This window comes from Montipora capricornis, chromosome 10, assembly GCF_036669925.1.
Source record: "Montipora capricornis isolate CH-2021 chromosome 10, ASM3666992v2, whole genome shotgun sequence".
Classification (NCBI taxonomy): domain Eukaryota; kingdom Metazoa; phylum Cnidaria; class Anthozoa; order Scleractinia; family Acroporidae; genus Montipora; species Montipora capricornis.
In genome coordinates, this window is record NC_090892.1 from 49803010 (window position 1) to 49827831 (window position 24822).

Genomic DNA, 24822 nt, shown 5'->3' on the forward strand with positions numbered 1-24822 from the left:
GCATTCTACACTTTTTTTTGTAATGACTATTCTTATGTAACAAGCAGACGAATTACTATGAATTAATTGAAATTGATTTCGCTGCACATATTCTGGCCTGTGATTTCATTGGCTGACAGAAGATTGATTTGACAGCGTGAGAACATGTTATGATCGAGTTGGCGATCACGCAGAAAAAGGAAGAAGGTCTTGGTGCAGATATCGGGCAACAATCAATTGATTGTCGACTGGATGTCAAATTTCTTTAAAAAGGCTCCAACAAAGAAGCATACGGGAACTCTTATCACCTGACGTCATATGCGTGCGCACCCAAAACTTGCGAACTCAGTTGATAACTGAACTCGAGTGATTTCTTCCGCTTGTCTGCGAAAACAAATGGACGAAACGTGTGCTGAGGTAGAAAACGAGAAAGCCATTAAGCGGAGAAACCACGCAGGGCCATTACCGAGGGCTATTTATGAACTCTTCCTCAACTGTCTCAGAGTGCGCTCCTCAACCACCCTCCCTCGGTGGCGATGTCAGTGGCCGAGTGGACCTGATCTTAAAGCGGCGGGTTTTCCGAAACCCAAGGGAGGCATCACAAGGAGAGAAAGATTTAAAAACTGGGCAGAACGGATGGATGTGAGGTTCGATAGCGAGGAAGATTGTGAAGTTCTTGTTTACAAACGAACTGGAAAGATCATTGTACCAATTGAAGAGTTTGAAGCGGTTGTTGGGAAAGTTCATTCCTTGGGTCATTGCGATGTCAAGAGAACATTTTCCTTGGTGAGTCTATTTGAATCTTACATAAGACAAAACTTCTCTATGTTAGCTAATAATAAAAAAACAGACACAAATTTGACTTATAAGAAATAATTTTTCCACTCTAGAACACTCGCAGTGAGAAATCTACATTACATGCCATTTAAAAAGTTGAAGCCAGAATTATAAGCTTATATATTTATTAGCATCCAATCATCATCATCATCTTCATATTTCTTCCAAAGTAGGCGGAATTATGATTAATGTGAGATAAACGTATCTGTGAATGGTGATACAGTCGTTTACTTAAACATTCGATTTTAGTAGGGAAGGCACTGGAGACTGCTTTGAGGAACTCTTCAGAACGTCTTCGGAAATCGTCGGACACCGTTGCATACCAGGGGCCCGTTTCTCAAAAGTCCCGATAACTTTTCGGGCCCGAAACTGCCAACCGCTTCTTTTGGAAAGCCGATCTTTTAACATGTTTCCAAGGTAACAAAAAGAAAAATGACTCCATGTCATTAAGCAAAAAAAATTGTTTGTAAATAGGTTTTAGATTTCTTTTTATTTTCCCTAGCTTTTACTATTTTTAACATTGTTATCCTAGATTATTTTATTTTAGTGTCACCAATTAGTGCTATGTGCTAGAGATTCTCGACACGTTAGTAAAGTTCATCATCATCATCATCCTCATCATCAAGTTTGACGACATAAATCCTCTCCGTTCTTGAGATACAAAAGGAATTGTTACACCCGAAAGTGACCTGTAAAGTTTCCGGACTTGCGCGAAACAGTCCCCTGGCCCTTAAAAGTATCTTGAGATTAAAACTCTCAAAATATCATTCTTACCACTGCTGTCGACATAAATGCTGTTATTTTTGCAGCTAACAAAAAGAAGAAAAATTCTCAGATGTTGATTTAGTTACGATACTACTTTTGTTTAATTTCTTTAGCTGCATGATTAAATAATTAAAATAATTATTAATAAAGATATTTACCAGAAACGATAAAAGATGATTTTCATATTTAATTTAAGATATTGCATCTCCTCTGAATGAGGACCACACCATTTTTGAGTAAGAGTTGGGAAAAGTTTTAGTGTAATCAGACAAAACTGATTACTGCTCTGAATAGAGTTTATTACTATATATAGACTATAAAACAGTGTGTAGCATTGAAAGCGTGCTCTGATTGGCTGTTCAGACTCTGAAACTCCTTTGATAGTCGCCTCCGAGCAACTCACGCAGGATTTGCACCCAAAAATATTGTAATCGTTGCTGGAAGAGTTCAAATCATCTTTTTGTGCTATTTTTAAAAATTATTTCACTGTTTTTGTATTGGTTGCTAGTGGTGGATATATTTAGCTTGCTACTTCGTGGCTGGTTATTAAATATCCACCACTATCCACCCCCTCTTGGTGAATTGTCGTTAATTACCCTTAACTAGGAAATAAATACAATTATTGACCTTCTAGATTCAACGAAGGTACACGGTGGGGCACAGAGATTTTGGAATTGACAAGAACACTATCAGTGCTGTTGTAGAAACCTGTCCTGTTTGTTTAATGGGAACAAGACTTTCAGGAAACAATGGAATAAGAAATGGCGACAGCTGTCATTTGACAAATGACAAACTTCCTCATTTCACTGCCAAGGGAAAATGTTTATCTGAAGCTCCTTCCATGGTGGCTAATGTCCCAGATTCCAAGTGTATATGGTTTGATAGATCAGGTAGGTCGTAGGCTATCATTTAGCTGCAATGTAGCAAGACAAGAAAAACATTATAAATCTAACTTGAACATTAGGAAAGCAAACCTCATGACTCACTTGCCCTAAAGGGTTCCTTCACTCGCCTTGGCTCATTGTATTATCATTAATTTATAAAATAGAGGATATTACATGGCCCCGCGGGGATACGAATTTTATTTTATCTCTCACGGGTGAGCGAGGCGAACGAGTGAGAGATACTTTCAGCACGAGAAGATAAAATTCGTATACCCAAGCGGTCATGTAATGTTCTGTTTATTATATAGATATTGATGAAATGTCCAGATTTAAAACTTGTTTTTTTCATTTTCAAAATGATGAAAAAGTGGTCACCAACCGCTAAAACACACATGTTGTGTAACATGAAACAAGATATGAAAGTTATGAAAAGCAAATCATGATAATGTAAAATTTTGCAAATAAAAATGTTAATGTAGTAGAGAGGCATTACACTGGAGCACAAAAGTATCTTACAATGAAGACGAAGCTCGCATTTTATTGGCTAATTGTGTTCGTTACCATGACGACACCTATATTCTCACATGTGAAAGATAAAAATGATATGTTCACTGTGCGCAGTGAAGATAAGATTTTTTAGTAAAAGGAGAAATCCTGGTATTTCATCAGTATCTATAAAATAAAATAAAATAAAAAGTACTGCCATTTTGTCTCTGGACATCTTTGAATAATATTATTCAATTCATTGAGAGGGCGCTTGCCCACTGGGCAAGTGGTCTAAGAAAATTGCTTGCATGAGTATGAAATTTACTTGTCCTAGAGCAGGGTCCAAAATTAACTTTTTTATATCGGCGCAAACTGGCAACTGGATAACCAGATGGCAAAATTAATTGTGTTGTAAATAACAGAAAACAACGACCTCATGGTCTTGTGTATGTGTCAAGCATTATTTTTCGCTTTCGAAAGTGGACATTTTGGAGAGAATGTGTGTCTGACCTCAAGTGTAATAATGAAGTCCATCTGCCCCTTAGTTTGTTGAAAATTTTAGCCAGGGAAACACCAGTCACGTTCTGTAGCACACAAGCCGCCATGTTGTTACTGTGCTACATTCCTTGCACCAGTCCCTTGAATCTCTTTACTTTGTTGTTTTTTCACCTCCAATATGTATTTTATGAGCAACCGCAAAAACTTGTGGCTGCTTGCGGCGTTATGGAAGTAGTTAACTGAAAAACTCCTTTCATGTTTTATTTCAAAATCATCAGCTCCGAACTTAATAGTAGGTTGCCCACTGGTGACCAGTTGTGAAATTCTGGTCGCCAGTACTCAATTTTTAGTGGCATTGGCGACCAGGAAGGCGCAAATTCTGGACCCTTCAGAGGACCAGTTAGGGTTTTCACAAGTGCTGCCTGAGGAATAATGATATAGGACAGCAGCAGCTACCAGCACATTTAGGAAGAGCAGAAGTTGCAAGTGTGGCGATGTGCTGACCCCATAAGGATTTAAGACCGTGATTCTTTGAACTCAGCCAAGCAGTATTCTCACACATGTTGGATTTGTTGAATGATCTCAAACGTAAACATCTAGAAAGTGGAAATTATGGGGCTATCTAGGCTGACTACCACCCTAGTGACCAGGCTGGGAAAGTTGAAAAACCAGTGTTGTCCAAACCAGGAATAGCGTAATAAGTTAGACCCCACTTACAATACCCCTTCAGTTAAGTCCCAGTGGAAATCATTGTATGTTAGCTTTGTGAAATTGCACGAGTGCACGTCCCGACTGAATTGCATGGTGGAGTAATCAGATTTCAATCAATTTATTCTCATTAGTAGGTGCATCTTTAATATCTTACTTCCTGTTTGGAAACAGTTCTTTCAGAAAACTTGGATTTCAGTCGCAAACTTCAGGGCTTAGTGAATGAGCTTAGAGGGGAGATTGGAGCCACTCTGAAAGGGAGCAAAGATGCAAGAGACAGGCTTGTGAAAAGTGAGTACATTATGGTGTTATGTGCAAGTTTTGGTTGTGTTCATCCTAAATGAACTTAACCATTTATCCAACCCAAGAGTGACACAATTTTCCCTGAGTAGGGGCCAGTTGAGTCCTGTGGTTTACAATAGGGAAGTTTTTTTTGTAAAATACCCTTCGTTTACTTTGGGTATGAACAATAATAATTTTATTATTTTATTGTTAATAATAACTGGCCAAAACCAGCAGCAAGGAAGTCATCAGCCCCTTTTCGTCTTTCCAGGTTATGAGGTTGTGCTCTCCAGGGAAATTTTGAAGTATCAAATCTCAGAAATTTGATAAAGACAAAATAACTTAATGTTTCAGATTTATTTGCATGTAACTATTGACATTGTATTTAATATAATGTTATTTCACTTTATTTTATTTTTGGTGGTGTTTGTAGCCAGCTTCTGTCAAAAGTGTTGTTCTCAGCATACACTGTAAGCTAATTTTTTGTGATTAATTTTTTTAACCAATGCAGATCAAGTCCATTTTAGCAATCTCATATTTAAGTCAGATATACCAGGTAATTTAAAAGTTGGGGTGGTAACTGTTTATAAGACAAGACAAAATTTACATGTAACTGGTGTTGTCAGCCATGGTCCTTACATGTCACATGTCCATTATAGTAACGTGTAGTGGTTACTGACAAACAGAAACAGGAAAGGTGCTACCAGTGAAGAAGTTGCCTCCACAGAGTTCCATTGTCATGTATTTAGACTCTGACAGCTTGCTTCTGTTTCTTGCTGAACTTAAATTTACCACAAGGTCCTTAGAACTACCAATGGATAAATGGAAAACTGAAGTAGAGGTTTGAGAAATAAGGGTAAAGAAAGAGGGGGCCCAAAGGGAGGGGGAGGGGAGGGGTCCTTTTCCCTTGTTCCCTTTAAAAACTTGCTGGTGTTCCCTTGTTTTAAGCTTTTTGACCCCTAAAATGGTTTATGTCCTCTTTTTCCCTTATATATATTGTCATTGTAACTCTGTTCCCCAGTTCAAATTAGCCATGTCCCCAGGAACCCATGACCCGGAGCCTACAGCTCCCATACTGGGCCTATGTAACGGCATTGACCGATCTATTTTTAGACTATCTTTTCTGGAAAAAACAAAGGCAGTTCCGGTTCGGTGACCCTATGACGTCAGCTTAATTTCTTGTAATTGGTCATCGGGCTCCTGTAGGACTCTCATTCGCTGGAAATTCAATCTAAAAATAAATCAGTCTGTGAAAACGCCGTTACACGAAGAGTAACAGTAGAGTTGTAGGCTCCGGTTCATGGGTTCCTGATGTCCCTTGTTCCCCAAAACCCCTGGGAGGCTATCAATAAGGAAATCAAGTGAATCACATTTTAATTCTTAACCTCTCAGCTGGTGAAAGTAATAAAAATACAGTAAATTTCAGGAGTGTTGATCATTACTCAGTAAACGGCAGCAGTGAGGCTCGATTTTATTGCATTCTTGACATGAACCTTTTTTCTCTTTCATAGAAATCTCCATCACTCAATTTATAATTAAAGAACATCGGATTTCATCACCTCTCCTCCCTACAGAAATACCAGAATATAATAATAAATTTATAGACGACATGAAATGGCTTCTGGAAAACTACAGACAGCAAGATAAGGAGAAGTTATTTCGCGCTGACATGGAACTGTTAGCTGAGGCCTACAGAGAGGCCGGGTACACAGACTTGTTCGTTGAAAGCGTCGAGGCCTTAATACGATCGTTGTTATCCAGATAGTACTTGCTAAAGGTCAATTCCCGGGGGTAGGACTTTGCATATGAAAGGACAGGGATGCTCATCGGAAATTTAGAATGAAACCCCTAAAGGAGACCAATCTGGGCGTGGCTTTTTTGACCCCTTAAAGACACCATATTTTAAAATATGTTAAATATATATATTTTTATATTTCTTCGCGTGCAACCCTAAACGAGACCTTCACTGCTGCATACATTTATGACGGCGTTTTGCCCAGAAAACCCTGAGACCAAAATTCAAAATTTAAGCGAGATGACCAGCATCCCATGTCCCTTTCATATGCGAGGTCAATTATCCTTCCATTGTAGTTTTGCATTTTATTTTCGATCAATCGATTTGTCTCACTCTCCAATGGTTTAATGTTTGACTCTGATGGCAAATAGAGCAGAATCCGTCCTCTTACGAAAGGTGCTAATTATCCAAACGCTACTGACTTCGCGTTTAGGCCTAGATGTTGCCTGAGCTTATGTTCGCGTCGTGTGCGTCAACCTGACAATGCTTCAATCTTTACACATATTAGCCTGCACGCAGGCGGTTGGATGGTCGAAAAAACAGGAATTCGTAATGAGGTCGCCATCTTGGATTCGCGCGGCTAGGTCTGGGCCGGGTTGAGGGTCAACAAATCGAGCTCTTCCCACTCCCCACCCCGTCGTTTTGTCACGGGGCCAAGACCAATCCCACGCTCTTCCAATATGGTGTCTGATAGTGTTTCGTGACGACACAACATCTACCGCCAGCAAGCAGGCTATACACATATTGAAACTGTCGGATAGTGACTTCTCCTGCAGATGAAGTTAACCGACCTTTTTAACTTGGGCCAGTTAATTAAGGACAGTGCCAACAAGGCACTTGGGTTAGGAAAGATTCCCTTCTCTCTACGAAGGTTAGCCTTCCACGTATCCCCTACAAAGACGTGAAATACGACTCCATTAAAAAAGACGGCTTGTGAGGCTATACAACTGTAAGAACTCGTATGCCTGGTATTATGTGGTCGTTTATGTTATCGGTCATAGGTCACTTTTGTCTAATATTGTTAGTGCGTTGTTTCTTGTCAGTTGTTGTCTCCCGAACATGTTTGTCGTACGGGAAACATCCGCATTTAAGAACCTATGATTTCGGGGTTCAAGCTGATCAAGTTCTTTAGTTACTGGGTGCTTAGTGAGAAATCAGCCTGAAAATGTTCTTTAAATTTATTTCAGAAATAGACACCTTATTGAATCACAGGTGCGCGCATATTATGCGAGTTGCGTAATACGAGCAACGGGTGTTTTACTCGATAAACGAAATGACGAGTGACAAGCGATGATAAGGGATAATGGGATTGTCATTGTGTTGAAAACAATTTCTTTTTTTAAAACTCCTGTTCCGTCCGTATTTGCTCTGTTCCAAACCGGAATACAACAGTAACAGTGTATTACCGTCTTATATTTTGTGCATTCTCTTGACCAAATAAGGTGAAGTGGCGTAATAGTGAAATAATATTTAACAATTGTTCCACGAGTGCGCGTTGGATATGAGATGGGTCATCACTTCTTTCCATCCATCAAACTGACATTTCCCTTTTTGTTCAACTTATACGACGTACAGGCTACTTTAGACTTCACATCTACTTCAACGAAACAAAGATTTTAAACAAGCTGAGAAGATTCACAATAGGCGAGGCAAAGAGTTGAACCCGGGTCGATGGCTACACCTTGCAGTTTCCGATATACACTAGACCAACGAGACAACCTTCCCGAAAATCGAATTTTTTAGAGTATTGAAATAGTAGTACCCAGCAAGACAATTGAAAGTTAACCGTCTTCAACGGGGTTTTTAGACCTAAATACTGTAGATCAGCGCGGCATAGCTTAGAAACGCTATTTCTTGTTGCACTAAAGCTGTAATTCTGCCTGTTTTCATTCTTTTTAAAGCGGTAAGCTTGTCAATATTAACATGGGATATTGAGTCGTGTAATTGTAAAGAAATGTCCAATGTCAGTTTGACGGATGGCCGTTAGTGTTGACCTATGAGATGATGGATAGCCAACGAGGAGCGTAGCACACAGCAGTTTGGCATGATATAACAGCTCATATACCATGATGGCTAAGCCAATCAAAACTCTATAATCGCATTATCCAGTGCTAGTTTACATATATTAACATACAATGTTTCGTTTTATACCTTATAACAAAAAGTAAGTAATCCAGCATCAGCAAATAAACATTAAACATCAAGTTGTAAGTAGTTTTAACATTTCTTAGTTCTCTAGGCTGCTCCCCCACCCATACCCCATAGTACTTGTCTAGTTACCAAGCCCTTATATTTCGACCGCGCGCCATTTTCAACGGAAGAGGATGTTTTGAGCGCGCTCCATTTTCAACGGAAGAGCCTGCTTGCAGGCTAGTGTTAAATAGAACAACATGGTACGCTTGGTCTGTTTTGCGTCTTTTCTTTTCTTACCTCATAGTGGTACACTTGTCGTCTTAAGAAAAAGTTTATATTGATATCTGTAGTCAATCAAGTGTTGGCGGTAATCATTCCCTGTCCCCGCTCACAAAGCGCTCAACGGTGACTTTTGTCAAAGAGAACATCTCAGAAGATAAGCTCTCGTTATCGCGATCATTCCAATTTGTTCCAGGTGTGAATTGTGCAGCAACTATGAAGATGTCTACGGCGTGGAAGTTTGAAAACAAAATCCAAAACTTAACGTTCGGTGTACTCCTCCACATGCCTGGGGCTAGTGCAAAATGAGCCATTAGTAAATAACACAAACAGCGGTGATAAACATTGTATTCCAACGCATTTTTATAAAACTTGACGTTTCGTATGCTAGTCAACACACATTTTCAAAAGTGACCGTTACAATTTTAAAAACTATATATATATATCGTAAACAATAGGGGTCTGGAACCTAGACTGAGAAAAATGATCTGCAGCAGTACGTGTCTAGACATAATGAAAAGTAATAGCTAAAACAGCAATAACTTCTCACTACTAATATTTACATTAAGGGAAGGCTTTAGCTCTTGAATGAACAAAGTCTCCTTTCACTGTAAAGTTAAGGAGACTTTGTTCATTCAAGAGGTAAAGCCTTCCCTTAATGTAAATATTAGTAGTGAGAAGTTATTGCTGTTTTAGCTATTACTTTTCATTATGTCTAGACACGTACTGCTGCAGATCATTTTTCTCAGTCTAGGTTCCAGACCCCTATTGTTTACGATATATATATATAGTTTTTAAAATTGTAACGGTCACTTTTGAAAATGTGTGTTGACTAGCATACGAAACGTCAAGTTTTATAAAAATACGTTGGAATACAATGTTTATCACCGCTGTTTGTGTTATTTTCCTAATGAAGCTACGATGGCCTAAGAACAAGAGTTTATACATTAGTAAATAGTTCGGTTTTTTTCCTGCTGTCTGTATTTTACCCCTGGTCTACAGTTTAGAACACCACTGCTCAACTCATTAGCACTGATAGGCGGTAGTTCTGGTGTTTTGTCCAGTTTTGAATGTGACGAAAGAAGCAAAAGGGTGGATTTTTTTTACGTTTCTTCAAGACGCGAATTCTCGCGCGTGAGCGTCACACGCCCGAAGCGTCTCTACCCAGTCTCACTCTTTGTTTCCACCCTCGCTCCAGACCCTTCGCTTGACGAGACGCATTTGAGCTAGGATAGGGTGAAATCACCGTGAACCATTCGGAGGAATGTTGATCACAGTCATCTACTCTTAGTTAACCCGTTGAAAGAACTCGTAAAAATCAAAGGCTCTGCTAAACTAATTAATTCATGACCTTGAAGCGTGTAACTTGCAGCTCTTTTCCTTGGAACAAAGCTGAGGATTTTAAGACACCAATTTTAATTTATGCCCCAATATGGACAAAATAAGATCGACTCTGCACGCGCGGGAAAATGCACGAGCTACGTTACATCCAAATAAGGAAATTTTTGAAACTCAAAAGACCTCAGCTCTGAACAAGAGTTACACGCTTCAATGTCATGAGCTTCTTGTATGGGTGGTTTTCACGTTGCGTCATCACCGGCTTGTTGGTGGACTAAAATAATACATCTTTCATTCGCTCTCTTTGTTCGTCCACCAGGCCCCAGTTGTTCGAAGGGTGGATAAAGCTATCCACTGGATAACTCAATTGATTTTGCTATTGTTTATCCATTGGATAGTGATTTATCTCGCCGATAGCGTTACCCACCTTTTGCACAACCGAGGCCAGAACTTGAACAGGAAGACCCTGAAGCTTTCCAGACGCTGTCTGTTATTGATACAAAAGAAACTACAGGTTATGGGGACTAACAGTCTGGAATAGCTACAGGATTACTCCTTGAGGCGTTACATCATTGTTATGTGTCTCTGGAATTGGTTATCAACAGAGGCGGCACGTCGGATGAAAAAAAAATTCTCATTTTAGACCCTTTTGTTGGTCATTTCGCCACTGTACTTTTTAGCTGGTTGGTTGCCAACTCGATACGCGCTTCCATAGGACCAGATAGACATTTGAGCTACCCTTTGTAGACACACGATGCAGAGCGACTGCAGCAAGGAAGCGGTTGTTCACACCGCCATTTTAAAACGTCCATTTCATTTCCGTCTACGCGGATTTGCGTTCAAAGCAAAATCCCACTCTTACAACAACTTATCCACACTTTGCGTGAAGAAGTTAAAAGGGATTAAAAAATGCGTCTTGACAAACCTGTGGGGCAGGACACAGCTATTAAATGAATAATTGTTACGTGTCAGGGGTATTTTATTGTTTCAAAACCATTTGTTTGTGCGTGAGAACACGAGGACGACCGTATGGCGGCTCCCGGGAAATTTGGAAGTGAAAATCTGAGCGATTCCAACATACTTTCTTTTGCGGCAAACGTTTCTTGAAAAAAATTCATTGTAAACATCATTTCCTTTGGCTTAACGTTATTTTTCAGTGGGAGTGAGGGTTCCCTTAAAAATGGCACGGAAAAAATGGCCTAAAAAACAACGAGGGTGCGTACTACAGCGAATTCCGTGTCAAATGAAAATTGCTTTTGATTTTGAGAACAACTGAGGAGGTTGTTTCAAATATATATTTTGGAACAAAGGAACAACATGCAACAATATGCTTTTATTACAACAAAGAGCACCCGCTTGAGTTAGTACAACGAGCATTTTGTTAAAGCAGAAACATACTCACGATATTTCAATTTCACAACACTATCTACGTTGATTCCATTCACTATTTAAACTCTTTCTTACGTTTCGTAGCATTCAAAATTCTATTGTACAATGTATTGAAAAATCATGTTGGTGACAGGCAACGCCGCTATCGAGTCACATATATAGAGTGCTTTCACGTGACGTCACGGCAGCCATGTTGGTGAACCTAAACAATAGAACGGCGGCCACGTTCGTGTACCCAACTAATCCTCTGGGAATTGAGCGCCATTATCATCAAACGTTTCCTTTTGTTTCGGTGGAAAAACATGTTCACGTGAGTGGAAACACTTTATACTGCTGCAAATGCCGATACAGTTCAACTGTTACCCTAATATTAGTGGTGTATGTCCAAATAGGCCAGTTTCGTATTCCAACGGTTAGACTGGATCTAGCATGAAATGGAGGCTAATGCGGGCAAATTAATTTGCATTTGAAAAAATTTGCCCGCATTAGCCTCCATTTCATGCTAGATCCAGTCCAGCCGCGAGAATTCGAAAATGGTGTATTAAACAACTTTTCTATATGGCTGGTGCTTGTTGCCGATATAACGAGCGCTGTGACTGGCTGCACCTCATTCTACCCCTAATGCCCTTGGGCTGATAAATGTCCACGACATTTACCTTATCAAATTGTAATGTATCACCGAACCTGTTCAGTTTCCAGCGATGAATGAACTCATAAGCGATCGCATTACAGGATGCGAAGTGATCAATTCCGTTTGAATCAACTACAAAGCGATGTATTATCTACTCAACAGAAAATCGCGTTTCTGATTGTTCGATGACGAATGCACAAATGGTCGCAAATCATCCTAACCCTCACCCCCCCCCCCCCCCCCCCGTGTTGTATCTACCACTTCTAAAACACTTACCGATGAACATTTAACAACTATACGTCTTCACACAGGCCATTTACTGAATTACCTACATGTCTAAGCCATTTAAAACGAAAAATAAATTAATTGCATTAACTAACGCTAAACTAAACGAAGCGGTGTCACAGTGATAGCGTATCCTGTGATAGGTGTATCCCCACACATATAATACTAGTGATTTGTGTATCCCCCGTGGGGGATACACATACCCCCTGTGTCGCAAGTAAGTTTGCGATTTCTTTGGATTTGAACTACTATGCGCGTAGTGATTGCTTTAAAAATCCTTGTTAAAACAGTCAGGTTCAAAAACAGTTAAGAGCTAAACAACTATGAAAAAAGGGCACGAAGAACGGCCAAGTGTTCGACAAATGCGAGCTTTTCAAACGAGTTGGCTGAGGCAAAACGGCCGATTTTACAGGCAAACGTCGCACACCGTCTAACAGTACTATGCCTTCCGTCAGTTAAATGTAATCAATGAATCGATAGAAACGCGGACATGACAAATCCAGTCTCGTTGGCAGCCGCAGAAAGAGCATTACTTTTACTACGAAAATTTCGTCAAGGACTTTGATCGAATCTCGTTGATAGAGCCAAACTAATTCTTCACGTTACCCATTCTATTAACAATGGAAGGTCGGTTCCCTGGATGATTTGAACAATGTTCTTTACAAAAACACTTTTCCAGGATTCAAGATCCAATTCGGATCCAACAAGGTTTTGATGTCCTTCATAACAGATATTCCCTCCTGACCAATCTCTTCTGGTAACAATGACTGCTTTCCATTGCCAATGCCATGCTCTCCTGTACAGGTGCCATTCATGGCTAATGCACGCCTGAATAGGCCGAAAAACAACAGCAAAGATTGATAAATAACATTATCTAATTCCTCTTCTAACGGCTGAATTGGAAGGAGCATTCAATGGAGCATCGTGAGGACAAAATATTCCCTGCAAAGGCCTCAATACCGAAATTCCTCAAAAGTGGACAAAACCAATATGGCCTATTCCCCATTTCAAATACTTTGGGGAAACTGGTAAAAGAGCAGCATTATCTTATTGTCAGGATAAACGATAAGTACATGTCTATATTTATCCTTGAACACAGACGCCTGCAAATCAACAGCGCTGACCAGTGGACCTCACATGAGTAAAGTGCTTACTTGAAAACGAGGCTTATAACAGGTTTTTTTTTAATTGGAGAGGCCATTTGCATGTACGGTTGTGTTGTGCCCGCAAAAAATGTTTGTTATGACAGTATCTGTGTTGACCAAACTTTGACTAAGATGTGCCACTATCAAGCTGTTTTCCTATTAAAAATGATATTGGGTGTGCATCGTCCATTATTATATTTGAGCATTCCATTATTGATCAACCAAATGCCATTGCATATGCCGTCATTAGGTGTACAGATTAATATTGGATGTACAGATCGACATCAGGTGTGCAATACGGCATCGGGTGTGCAGATCGACATCTAGTGTGCAAAACGTCATTGGGTGTGCAGATTGACATTAGGTGATGTACAATACGGCATTGGGTGTGCAGATCAACATTCGGCGTGTAACAAGTCAACTATTACCAAAAGAATAGACGAACTAATGGCACTTGGATGATCAATAATGGAATGCTCAAATGCAATAATGGACGATGCACACCCAATATTATTTTTGATAGGAAAACAGCTTGATATGCCACAGACCACATGTAACTATCTTGACAACAATGCCACGGTTTTCTTCACAGTCTTCACATCTTCGCATACAAACCTTCTTGAGAGCGATAGATGAGGTAATCGCGAAATCGAAGGCATACCTAGCGAGCCTGTTTATAAATTGTGTCACTTCTTTAACTTCCTCTTTGCATTCCAAATCAAGAAGCACAACGCAGTGGAAGTTTCCATCTCCAACATGTCCAACTATCGGCGCTAAACAAGAGACAGGATGAGAGGCAATATTAATAATTTCCTCTTACCTGCCCAATCTCATTGTAAAGTCTTTCACTGCGCGGAGCTCCCCCTCGTCGCCCGGCTTTATAGGAATAAAGCAATGGAAATTCCCATCACCTACATGCCCAACAATGGGGGCTGAGATTAAAAGAACTATGTTAATAACAAGTTAAGTAATGACTTGCTCTATCAAGTCGGAGGAGCGTCGATTGGATAAAAATTTAGAGTAGGACAAACGAAAACAAATAAAACATTGCTCGTTTATTAGCTTGCACTTGCGAAGCTTTTTCTCGAATACGTGAGGATCTCGAACTAACCGACCCCGGCCATTCTTGAGAAGACAATTTTTTTCAGTCTCAAATAATTCTTAAAGAGTGTCAAGTAAAACTGGAGTTCAGAAGAAAAAAAAACTCGCAATAAGCCTTTAAATACAAAAATGGCATATAACTTAGAGGTGGGCGCCTTATTTTTTTAATGGTCTTGAAGCGACCTTGGGTACGCATAAATAGATGGATTCATCATTGAGGGTAAAAGGAGCCATTCAATAAAAAGAGTTATTTTTTTCTGAAGACAGATACGGAAAAGTGGGCATAGTAAAGCAAATGCCTTAATTGCACAAAGACTCATTCTGGGGCTCTCAGACTGACGTTTCGAAAACATTTCCTTGCAAGGCCTTAGTCGTCAACAAAAGTTTTTTTCTCGCGCAACATTGACATTGCAAAGTAAAACGACAAAGATTCCCCATTAACGAACAAAATCTTTGCAATACCGTCAATATGCACGGAATGTAAACCACGATGCTACTGACATTCTGCAACAGGCTCCTTCATCAAGTTCTGCAACGTTTCTGTCAAGATTAAACGAACACTTATACAAAGCTAGAGGTAGTAGGGATGGCACTTGCCTACTAAGTTCGAGGCAATGATATCTTCTTTTGTTTCCACGATGATTTCAGGAAGCCTTGAAATTGGAACGCAAACGTCGGTTGACACACCCTGAAATGAATTGGACAGTCGGTTAGTGCGCGGCCTTGGTGCTAGAGGTCCTGCGTTCGATTCCCGGATTTCGCATCCTTGTTTCGACTTCTTTCCGTTCTGTGTAGCTTAAGTAGCTTTAAATACCCGTAAAACGGAGCACTGATGGAGAGGGGGGAGTAAAATGAGCGCTCCGTCGACCTCAGGTTTGTCAGTTGAATTACTGTTACGAGTTATCGACGTTAAATATGGTTACTTTACTTTACTTTACTTTTACATATCAATGAATACTCCCGAATGATACCATCAGTATATATGGAGGAGCCTTACTTAAAGCAATCACATGAGCCTATCGGAGAGCAACGTTCTTGTTTCCCGGCACAAAACGCAGGATAATGCTCGAGAGTGAACGTTTTTAAACAGGGTTGACGATGAGAAATAGTTTTGTGTTGGTCTGGTTTGACGAATGATGAAAGTAAGTTTAAAGTTACTATTTAAAATCCCGGCACCGTTTCGACACTTGTTCTAGTGTCTTCATCCGGGATTATCAAAGGTTGAAACACTGGCATCCTATCCTTTTAATGAGATGTAAATATGTTCGAGTTAAAAGGCTGCCATTGTTACGGTTAAATAGAGCATGGGTAGAATTCATGTAAATAAATAAATTCATGGAAATAACAGGATTTATCCTTTTACTAAAAAAATCATACCTTCACCGCGCGCAGTGAAGATATCATTTTTATCACATGTGAGAATATAGGTGTCGTCATGGTAACGAGCACGATTAGCCAACAAAACGCGAGCTTCTTCTTCATTGTAAGATACTTTTGTGCTTTAATATAATTATTCTCTACTACATTAACATTTTTATTGCAAAAATTTACATTATGATTCGTTTTTCATAACTTTCATATCTTGTTTCATGTTACACAACATGCATGTTTTAGCAGTTGGCGACCACTTTTTCATCATTTCGAAAATGAGTAAAACAAGTTGTTTTAAATGTGGACATTTCATCAATATCTGTATAATAAACAGAACATTACATGGCCGCTTGGGGATACGAATTTTATCTTCTCTTGCTGAAAGTATCTCTCACTCGTTTGCTTCGCTCACTCGTGAGAGATACTTTCAGCAATCGAAGATAAAATTCGTATCCCCGCACGGCCATGTAATATCCTCTATTTACCCTCGGTTTTTTAGAGTAGCTACATTGTATGGTAGCTACTATCTCCGAGCATTGAACAGAACAATTTTAAGAATCCCAACTGGCCGGAGGCAAACCAGTTGGCTATTTACAAGTGCAGCCAGGAAATTGAACCAGGGACAACCTGGAACCAATTCAACGACTGGTCAGAACGTGTCTTGAACCCGGGATCTTCGGATCTCAAGGCAAGCGACCTAACCAGTGGACTGCACTATGTCAAACAAAGGCGCGGTTGTGCGCTGTAGGTGGCGATAGTTCTTCAATTATATGGGGCACTTGGTTTAGCGAGCATGTTCCCGCAAGGGAGAGTTTTCCTTCTTGCTTTTCGGTGCTCTGTTAAACGTGCATCAAACTGGTGTTTGGTTTCTCTGGTGTACACATTTTCACAAGTATTTAACAAAGTAGAAAAAATAGAGTAAGTTGTTTATTGTTCCCTCGGCAAAGGTTCCTTAGGTTTGACAAAAACATGACTGAATGTCACCAAATGCATCGAAGCAACATCAACGTTGTGGCTACACAAAGTTCGGCTGGTGTTTCACATACCGGATCCGAAATAATTAATGAAAACAAAACAAAGAACAAAGCGAACATAACAATACCTAATTACCAAGGCCAAATTGGAATAACAATCATAGTTCTTTTGTCCTCCGCCATTTTTGTCCGGTATATGAAAGTCTACCCCAAAGTTCTCTTTATGGGTTCATTAACCCTTTGAGTGGGTGCACGGGTTGGCGGCAAAACCATCAACCAAGAACTGAAACTTGTTAAAGGCATCAGCCCCGGTTGAGTAAAAATCGAATGTTGAAAGCAATAGGCCATCCCCCCAATTTTGCATAACCATTGTTTTTGTTTTCTCTTGGGACCATTGGAAACAATGCTTGCGCAAAATTTGGGAGGACAAACAAAGAGTATTATGGTATTTTCCGAAGTGGCCTATTGAGCCATAGCGCTGCTGCCCAGTTAATACGCTTGGTGATTATCTTAAAAAATCTGGCGCCACACTCTCGGCCAATAAGAGCCAAAACCAAACAACGCACCTTGAGTTTCCCGTCCCTCGCGCTGGCTGCAAATAACTGGCCTTGCGTTAACATTGGCTCATTGGATTGAGGATTGTCAGGGTCTAATTTTGCTAGCCAATAGCAGTACTCTACGTATACCAGATATGCTGTTACCTTGCATCCAGGCCTAAGAGCCATGTCTGCATACCAAGCATTATGTCTGGCCTTCCAGAGCCTATTTCGTTCTTCCAGTTCCGTGGCCCATTGGAATTTGGAGCCGCCATTACTTTCGATGACATCAGCTAAGAAAATCAAGAAAACAACGCAGCATTAAAACGGACGTCTCTTGAACACTTGGTAAATCTTCAGTTGCAAGTGCCTGACCAGCAACAGCTGCTTGTTCCTTGACGCTGTTCTCTGATCCTTGAAACTCCAAAAACAAGGTGGGCGTCACCGGATAAGTTAAGCCCGAAAACTTGTTACAGGCATCAATCTGAACATCATCCAAAAATTCTACAAAGAAAAAAGATGCATGAGACGCCAAGACGTTACGAACTGGCAACGTAAAAATGACCTCAACTGAAAGTCGGAACGCATCTTACCAATACGAGCCATGGGCAAGCCACACTGCAGAATTTCGACCACAGCATCAACAGCTGACTTGACATCAGGAAATGATGACACACCAGATGCTGTCTAACGATCAAGTCAGAAAATATTTATTATTCCTGAGAGAAGATAATGTCAATGCCATTTTAAATGTCATTTGCGGCTCTAGTTTTAGACCTAATATTTTGACATCCAACACCTATTGCCAACAATACATTTAAAGGTAAAGGTTAGCATTACTTTTGGCTTACGGTAAATGCAGCTGTTACTTAACCCTTTAAGCCCCGAGGGGTTCCCCATTGACGAGTAAAATCGTCTGGCGTTAGACAGAGTAAAATCTATAAGTGCCATTTGGCACTATCGGGGCTGAAAGGGTTAAACGGGGACATAGTTTTTTCACGCTGTTAGCTTAACCCTTTAAGCCCCGAGGGGTTCCCCATTGACGAGTAAAATCGTCTGGCGTTAGACAGAGTAAAATCTATAAGTGCCATTTGGCACTATCGGGGCTGAAAGGGTTAAAGAGCAGCATTTGGAGGACACTTTGTGACGTAAATTGTCCATATTCTGAGACACGAGTGATGTTGAAGTTTGGATGAAGAGCGAAGGGACACTTCGTGACGCTTATTAAAATGCGCGTGCGTCTAATTGGGGGCATTTCTGGACATCCACCGTTGAGAAGTTGGGGGTGGGGGTGGGAGAAGAGGAAGAGAGAGAGAGACATGGTGTTACACTTTAGTACAGTAACTACTCCTCCCTAATGAAGCCCCTACACTTTAGTCTGGATTTCACTTTTTTCCCTTTTTTATTACAGGACAACAAGGGCCCACTGGGTAGTAAAACAAACAAAGGGAAACATACTGATTCTGGTATCCCATACAGCTTTAAGGTAACTTTTGTAATGATTCCCAAAGTTCCCTCAGAACCAACAAACAGATTTGTCAGATTATATCCTGCAGATGTCTTTCTGTAGAGAAACAAAAATACAAATACTTGACAGTTTAATGTCAGTGAAATCTCACTAGTAAAACAGCTACATGAGCTTGCTAAAAGTTGTACTTAATTATTATGAAAGCCTCTTTTTGTTATTTCCCCAAATATCAAAGAATGCTATGCTTTCCATTTACATTTACAGTTGAGATTATACTATTACAATAACACTTACCTCGTTCGGCGTCCTTCACCAGCTGTATTAATGATCCGTCCATCAGCTAACACAACTTCAAGATTTGTAACATTCTCCCTCATTGTTCCATACCTATTAAAATACAACAGCGTCAATAAAAAAAAGGGGTTTAGCACGTAACAATTCAATAATGTCATGTATTCTAAAAACAAAGGGCTGCCACAATCCTGTTTTTTGTTGTTGTTGCTCATAGCAATACTTACCAACCAGAATGGTTTATTATTTGTAGGTACAAAAAATAATTTTCAAACTTTTAATTATCTTTCTCTTGCACAAATTTCCCCTCAATGTATTCTCAATTACAACAATTTATTGTCTAACTTTTGTGAAACTGTACATTATTCTATGTAAAAACACTAAGTCTAGGATATTTTGACTAGATGGATGTCAACAGTCTACTTCTACTGTTTAACCCTTCCATCTTATACACTTACGCTAACACACCTACTGACCAATGAGAGTGTGCGTACTATCTGAGTTACTTAACAAATACCCATGAAACCATGGATCTGAGCATTAAACCTTAGGCTAGTATTTGGAAATTGGTCCACACAAGGGCAGGAAAAAAAAACTCTGGCCAGGGTAGGAAAATTGAACCTATGACAAGGCTCAGCTGCCTAACAGTCGCCCGGTCCCCTGGGGTGCCTTACTTGCGAGTGCAGGCGACCAAGTTTCTGAACGAGTAGCCCGAACTGGCGCCTAGCTTATCACAAGGTGATTCATCCTCACTTTTAATTAGTTAATTCTGGGATATTGAAAAAATGACTTGGGCTACTAACTTTTAATGTTGGCAGCCCAGAGGGCTCCCGGAAAATTTTCTTACGCAGCAGCCTTGTATGACCTCTGGATTACATCATCACTGCTTTACCCATAAGCTAAAAATTCAGATGGGAGTAGGCTGTGGGAATTTGGTAATTTTTTTTGGAAATGAATTTATATGATGCGTTTTCTATTGACATCTTCAAATGCACTAAATAGCGATCAATCTATAGGTGAGATTCAGCATCAGCATTGATTTGAGATGTCATTTCACAGCAATGAACTGGCATCGATCACTCAACAGAAAAAGAAAAAAACTCAGATACATTTAGGAGTTGAGCCCCCAACCCACTAATACCTAACAGCATTTGTCCCTGATGCACTGGTTGATGCCATACCACCCAGACTGGCATCTGCTCCTGGATCTACAAGGAAAAAAAGTCACAAACTGTGATAAAACAATTTATAAAGGACCGTATGCATATGCATTGGAAGAGACACCTATTTCTTGTTTGGTTATTTTATTGCATTGCAGCTGTAAGCAACACCAAGTTACCATCAGAACTGTCTTAGCATTCAGGTATTACTGTGCGAATCTGAAAACCTACCCTGCAACAGAGCCTCTCTAAAACTCACCAGAGTGTGAGCAAGAGAGGCTCTGCAGAAATTGTGTCAAGTCTTTAACATTTAATTAATTTTGTAAGTTGCCGCAGCCCAAGTTTCTGGGCTAGTCACTCCGGTCAAACCAGTTCAGGCAGAGTGTGCATCATATTTTTGACAAGGCAAAGGTCAAAATTGAGCCTTCAGTACATAAATCAATATGGTGTCTAGGAGTGTGATTGAAACTTGGCCTGGGTTTGAAACTGTCTCCACGCGACAGCTTGTGCATACTTAATAAAGACTTAACACGGTTTCTGCAGAGTCCTTCCTTTCTCGTCAAGTTAAGAAAGGCTCTACTGGCAGGGTGCTGAAATCTGTGAACACTTTGATTTGATTATAACATTTTCCCATTGTACAGCAACCAATCAGAGGTGACATGAAACCACAAACTACATTCACTTAGTACTGATACTGGTTGGGGTTTAAATAGTCGTCTCGCAAAAGATTGGCTTTTCGCTTGAAACACAATAACATTTAATAAATCTTTCTTGTGTTCCTGGTTTTTGGATTTTCACAGTAAGTACTAGTATAATACACAAAAAACAATGGCAGAAGCTAAGAGGATTTTATTTCACCAAGTATTCAATTTGTCACCCCAACCATTTAAATTCCTCAACTTGCAATACATGTACATGTAGCTTCTTTCAGTTCTAAGTAATTAATGCTGTTCTCAGACTGATGAAAAAACAAAATGCTAAAAATATGAAAATGGTTACGCATGCAGTAACTTTAATTTGTGCCTGTGGTACCCTTTTAATTGGATAGTACACAATTATCACGTAATTAAAAACTGCCTTGCACAGCAATTCCTGCATATCTGTATTGCACCAATAAATTACTAAAAATTTATTGCTTTCTGACATCCTGTATCAAATGAACGCTTGTACATTGTAAAATGATTGCCAAAATAAAATACACTATAAAACAAATACCAAAAAGACGATTCATTTTTTGGCTGTGAAATGCACCAAAATGCGTCTTTCCCTCTAATAGTTTTCTTGGCTTTTTTTTCACAAAAATACTGTAAGTAAATGTAGGAGTGTACAATGTATAGTACAACATACCCACTGGGAACCATAGCCCTGAATCTTTCACATAATTGTTGAGTTGATGTCTTGTGACACCAGCTTGTACAGCAACATCAAAATCTTCTGGATTAAACTCCAGTATCTCATTCATTTTTGTTAAATCAACACTGACACCTCCCTAAAAATGGAGCAAATGGAACTAGAAATAAACATTTAGTTTCGTCAAATTTACCCATGGATGTTACATGTACATGTGATTTTGAGGGGCTGTACAATCTGCAAGCCAGCAAGTCATGCCAGCGGTGCAAATTTCGCATTTACATCTAAGCACCGTTTCAAAACATCTAAGCACCGTTTCAAATAGGGCTGATAAACAGTTTTTAAGTGTAAGCACCCATGGCTTGCTGGCTCGCTTATTGTCTTCACTCTGACTTTGACGGACATTACCAAACAACAAAACAGCGAAACATTGAAATACCAAAACGAAGCACCAAAACAACATGTATGACCCCACCATACATTGAATACTAACCAACAAAGGTTCGATTTGAGATCAAATATCGTTTTAGGCCTAAATTAGGCCTAAAACATTGTTGCTCCTAATCTCAGTCTTAATCTGAATCCTACTCTTAATCTCATTGCATTAGGAGCAATAATCTCAAATCCAACCTTTGTCAGTTAGTATTCAATGTATGGTGGGGTCATACATGGTGTTTTGGTGTTTGGCTTTGCTGTTCCATGGTTTAGTAATGCCCGATTTTGACTGGTAATGAAAATTTTCCTTTTTGATAAATATTTACAGACATTTAAAATTCACCTGGAAGATTTCAGGGCAGCGGAAGAGAGAAGAATACCATGATGATATTAATATTTACCCATCTGCATGCAGAAGTTAACCTTTTATGACAGTCACCTTAAAAACAGATTTAAGGCTCTCAACTTATGCATACATAAGTCGTTGAGAGTTGGCAGGAAGTACAGTGTCTACGACCTGCAATAATTTATGTATAAAAGTACCACAATTAAGCTCATTTACAATTTTTTTCGTTGTTACATTTCTCTTGAATAATGACCACATTTAAAATAACGGAGGTTAACTTATAAATACAGTACACAAGGTTAACTTAGACATGGGTAAATGATATCAATTAAGGTGGTGTCCTCTTTTAGAATGGCAGCAATCAACAGTTCATGCCATTCGAAAGACCCAGGCGACCGGGCGACTGTTAGGCAGCAGCCTTGGATTCATTACTTTTGATTTTAATTTAATATGAACTTAAGTACAACTGACCAAAAATGTGATCATTCACAAATGACAACATTTAATTACACTGTTAACATGTACCTTTCGGGCCACCACACCTCCTTCAAGGCCTGTTCCAGATCCAAATGGGATCAGCGGAACACCGTGATCATTACAAAGTTTGGCAATTTGGCTGACTTGCTCTTTGGATGTTGGCCACACCACAAGGTCAGCAGGCTGACACATATGGTGAGATTCATCTCTTCCATGTTGCTCCCTCACAACCATGGCAGATGACACATTCTTTTCTCCAGCAATTTCTTGAAACTCCCTTTTGAGTTCATCATTGATCTCACTATAGCTGCCCTACCAAAAAAAAACGGCTATTCAGGTACCCTGGGTGCCAGAGGTTTTTCTTGCGCAGTTTCCGGTGTTGGTCATGTCTCTATTGTGACCCGCTTCGCCGCTTGTGCCATTGGCCTTCGGCCGCCACAGCAAAGCAAAAAATTTCCGTCTGCTGCACACAAGAAAAAAACTCTGGTACCCAGGATACTCTCCAGGTTAATCCTACAATTATAATCATTATGATAATTACCGTTATTGTAAAATTAATGCTCTGAACTGAGTAGTCACAGACATGACTGAGGGAAGTAGGATCGCCCAGGTGAGTGTGGTCCTGAGAAGGACTGGTTAGGATGATATTGAGTGACATTTTGACAATTTGAGCAGAAGTCATCTTCAAACTTAAGTGATTTGCATAACAATCAACAGATACAGTGTAGTACAATATTACTCTCAGGTTCATTGATATGATTGGTCAACTACGCCTAAAGATATTGGTTGACTGTCAGTTAGCAACTGCATCGAGCTGAGTGGAACGTGGGTGCCCGGGATGTCCTGAGGGGCCTCCACTGTGATCAGCCAGCCCCTAGACAGTAAACCACTACCATGGATAACAATCCCTGCAACCCAGCCATGAGAACAGTGAAAAAAAAGGGGGGAGAGGGGTAGAGGGAGGGAGGGAAGCAAAAAAAAAGAGAAAACGCTAATGCTGAGAACCGCTAAAAAATGAAGGCTGCACAACACTCTCCCAACGAAGCTCCAAATGGCCCGAAGTATAGTACAGGTAAATGGTCGACAAAATTACTTGTAACTTGAACATTTGCCTTTTATTTTACACTCTCTCATCAGAAACTAAGAATTTTGACTTTGGAGTATTATGTTATTTGTACCGGGGGAATCCAACGTACAGTGATCCATATCTGCCACAGCAAAAAATGTACTTGAATGTAGCTTTATACATGTAGAAAGTTATGATTCAAAGACCGAACATTTCGACGCTCCTGTCTAGTGTCTTCCTTTTAAATGCTACCAAGATTTTTGTGTTTTTCCTGTTCGTGAGCAGGTTCTGCAGCACTTGTTTTCCACTTGTTTAAAATATTTAATACTCTTTCTTAACAATACTGGGCAAATATTAGCCTAGTGAGATATGTTACCGAGTCATACGATAAGCCAATACGGCATTGCGTGCAAAGAGAAAAACTCATTTCCGGTCACACACCCTATTCTTTAATACATATTTTCCCAGTAATCTGTCATGCAGTGTTCCGTGGTCTAGTGATCATCGCGATTGCCTCCGAATGAGGAGATACCAAGTTTGAAGTTACAAGTTGGGGATACCAAGTTGGGGTGCTTTCTCAGGGTTTGACACTAACTTTTGACACCACTTTTCACTTTGCAGGTTTCAAAATTTGCTTTCTACCTCAAAATTTCACTTTCCAAAATGGACTACAGTATTAAAAATGCTTACTGCAGAAATAAAAATGTTTCATGGTACTGTCTGAGTGTGTTATTTGATTTTATTGAGATGTCCTAATCCAAAATGGCGCATTCAGTTTCCACATGCGATTTTTTGATGTGATTGTTGTACCCA

General features: G+C 39.8%; 2 protein-coding genes across 2 annotated transcripts in view; one reads left to right on the forward strand and one right to left on the reverse strand.

Annotated features, from left to right (window-relative positions):
* Positions 1–311: 311 nt before the first annotated feature.
* LOC138021354 (uncharacterized) lies at positions 312–8438 on the forward strand. The gene is made up of 4 exons (XM_068868217.1): positions 312–765; positions 2216–2471; positions 4332–4448; positions 5951–8438. The coding sequence occupies exons 1-4, from the start codon at positions 376–378 to the stop codon at positions 6202–6204; spliced, it is 1017 nt and encodes a 338-aa protein (XP_068724318.1). The 5' UTR covers positions 312–375; the 3' UTR covers positions 6205–8438.
* A 2858-nt stretch (positions 8439–11296) lies between these two features.
* LOC138019313 (probable D-lactate dehydrogenase, mitochondrial) overlaps positions 11297–24822 on the reverse strand; it is a 17107-nt gene continuing 3581 nt past the window's right edge. Inside the window, exons 3-13 of the mRNA XM_068866060.1 lie at positions 22992–23255; positions 21683–21824; positions 20317–20383; positions 19179–19271; positions 18875–18980; positions 18010–18103; positions 17792–17920; positions 17582–17709; positions 15133–15223; positions 14255–14366; positions 11297–13117 (exon numbers count right to left, since the gene is read on the reverse strand). Coding sequence (XP_068722161.1) covers positions 12949–13117; positions 14255–14366; positions 15133–15223; positions 17582–17709; positions 17792–17920; positions 18010–18103; positions 18875–18980; positions 19179–19271; positions 20317–20383; positions 21683–21824; positions 22992–23255 — 1395 coding nt within the window. The 3' untranslated portion in view covers positions 11297–12948. The remainder of the gene's footprint in view (positions 13118–14254; positions 14367–15132; positions 15224–17581; positions 17710–17791; positions 17921–18009; positions 18104–18874; positions 18981–19178; positions 19272–20316; positions 20384–21682; positions 21825–22991; positions 23256–24822) is intronic.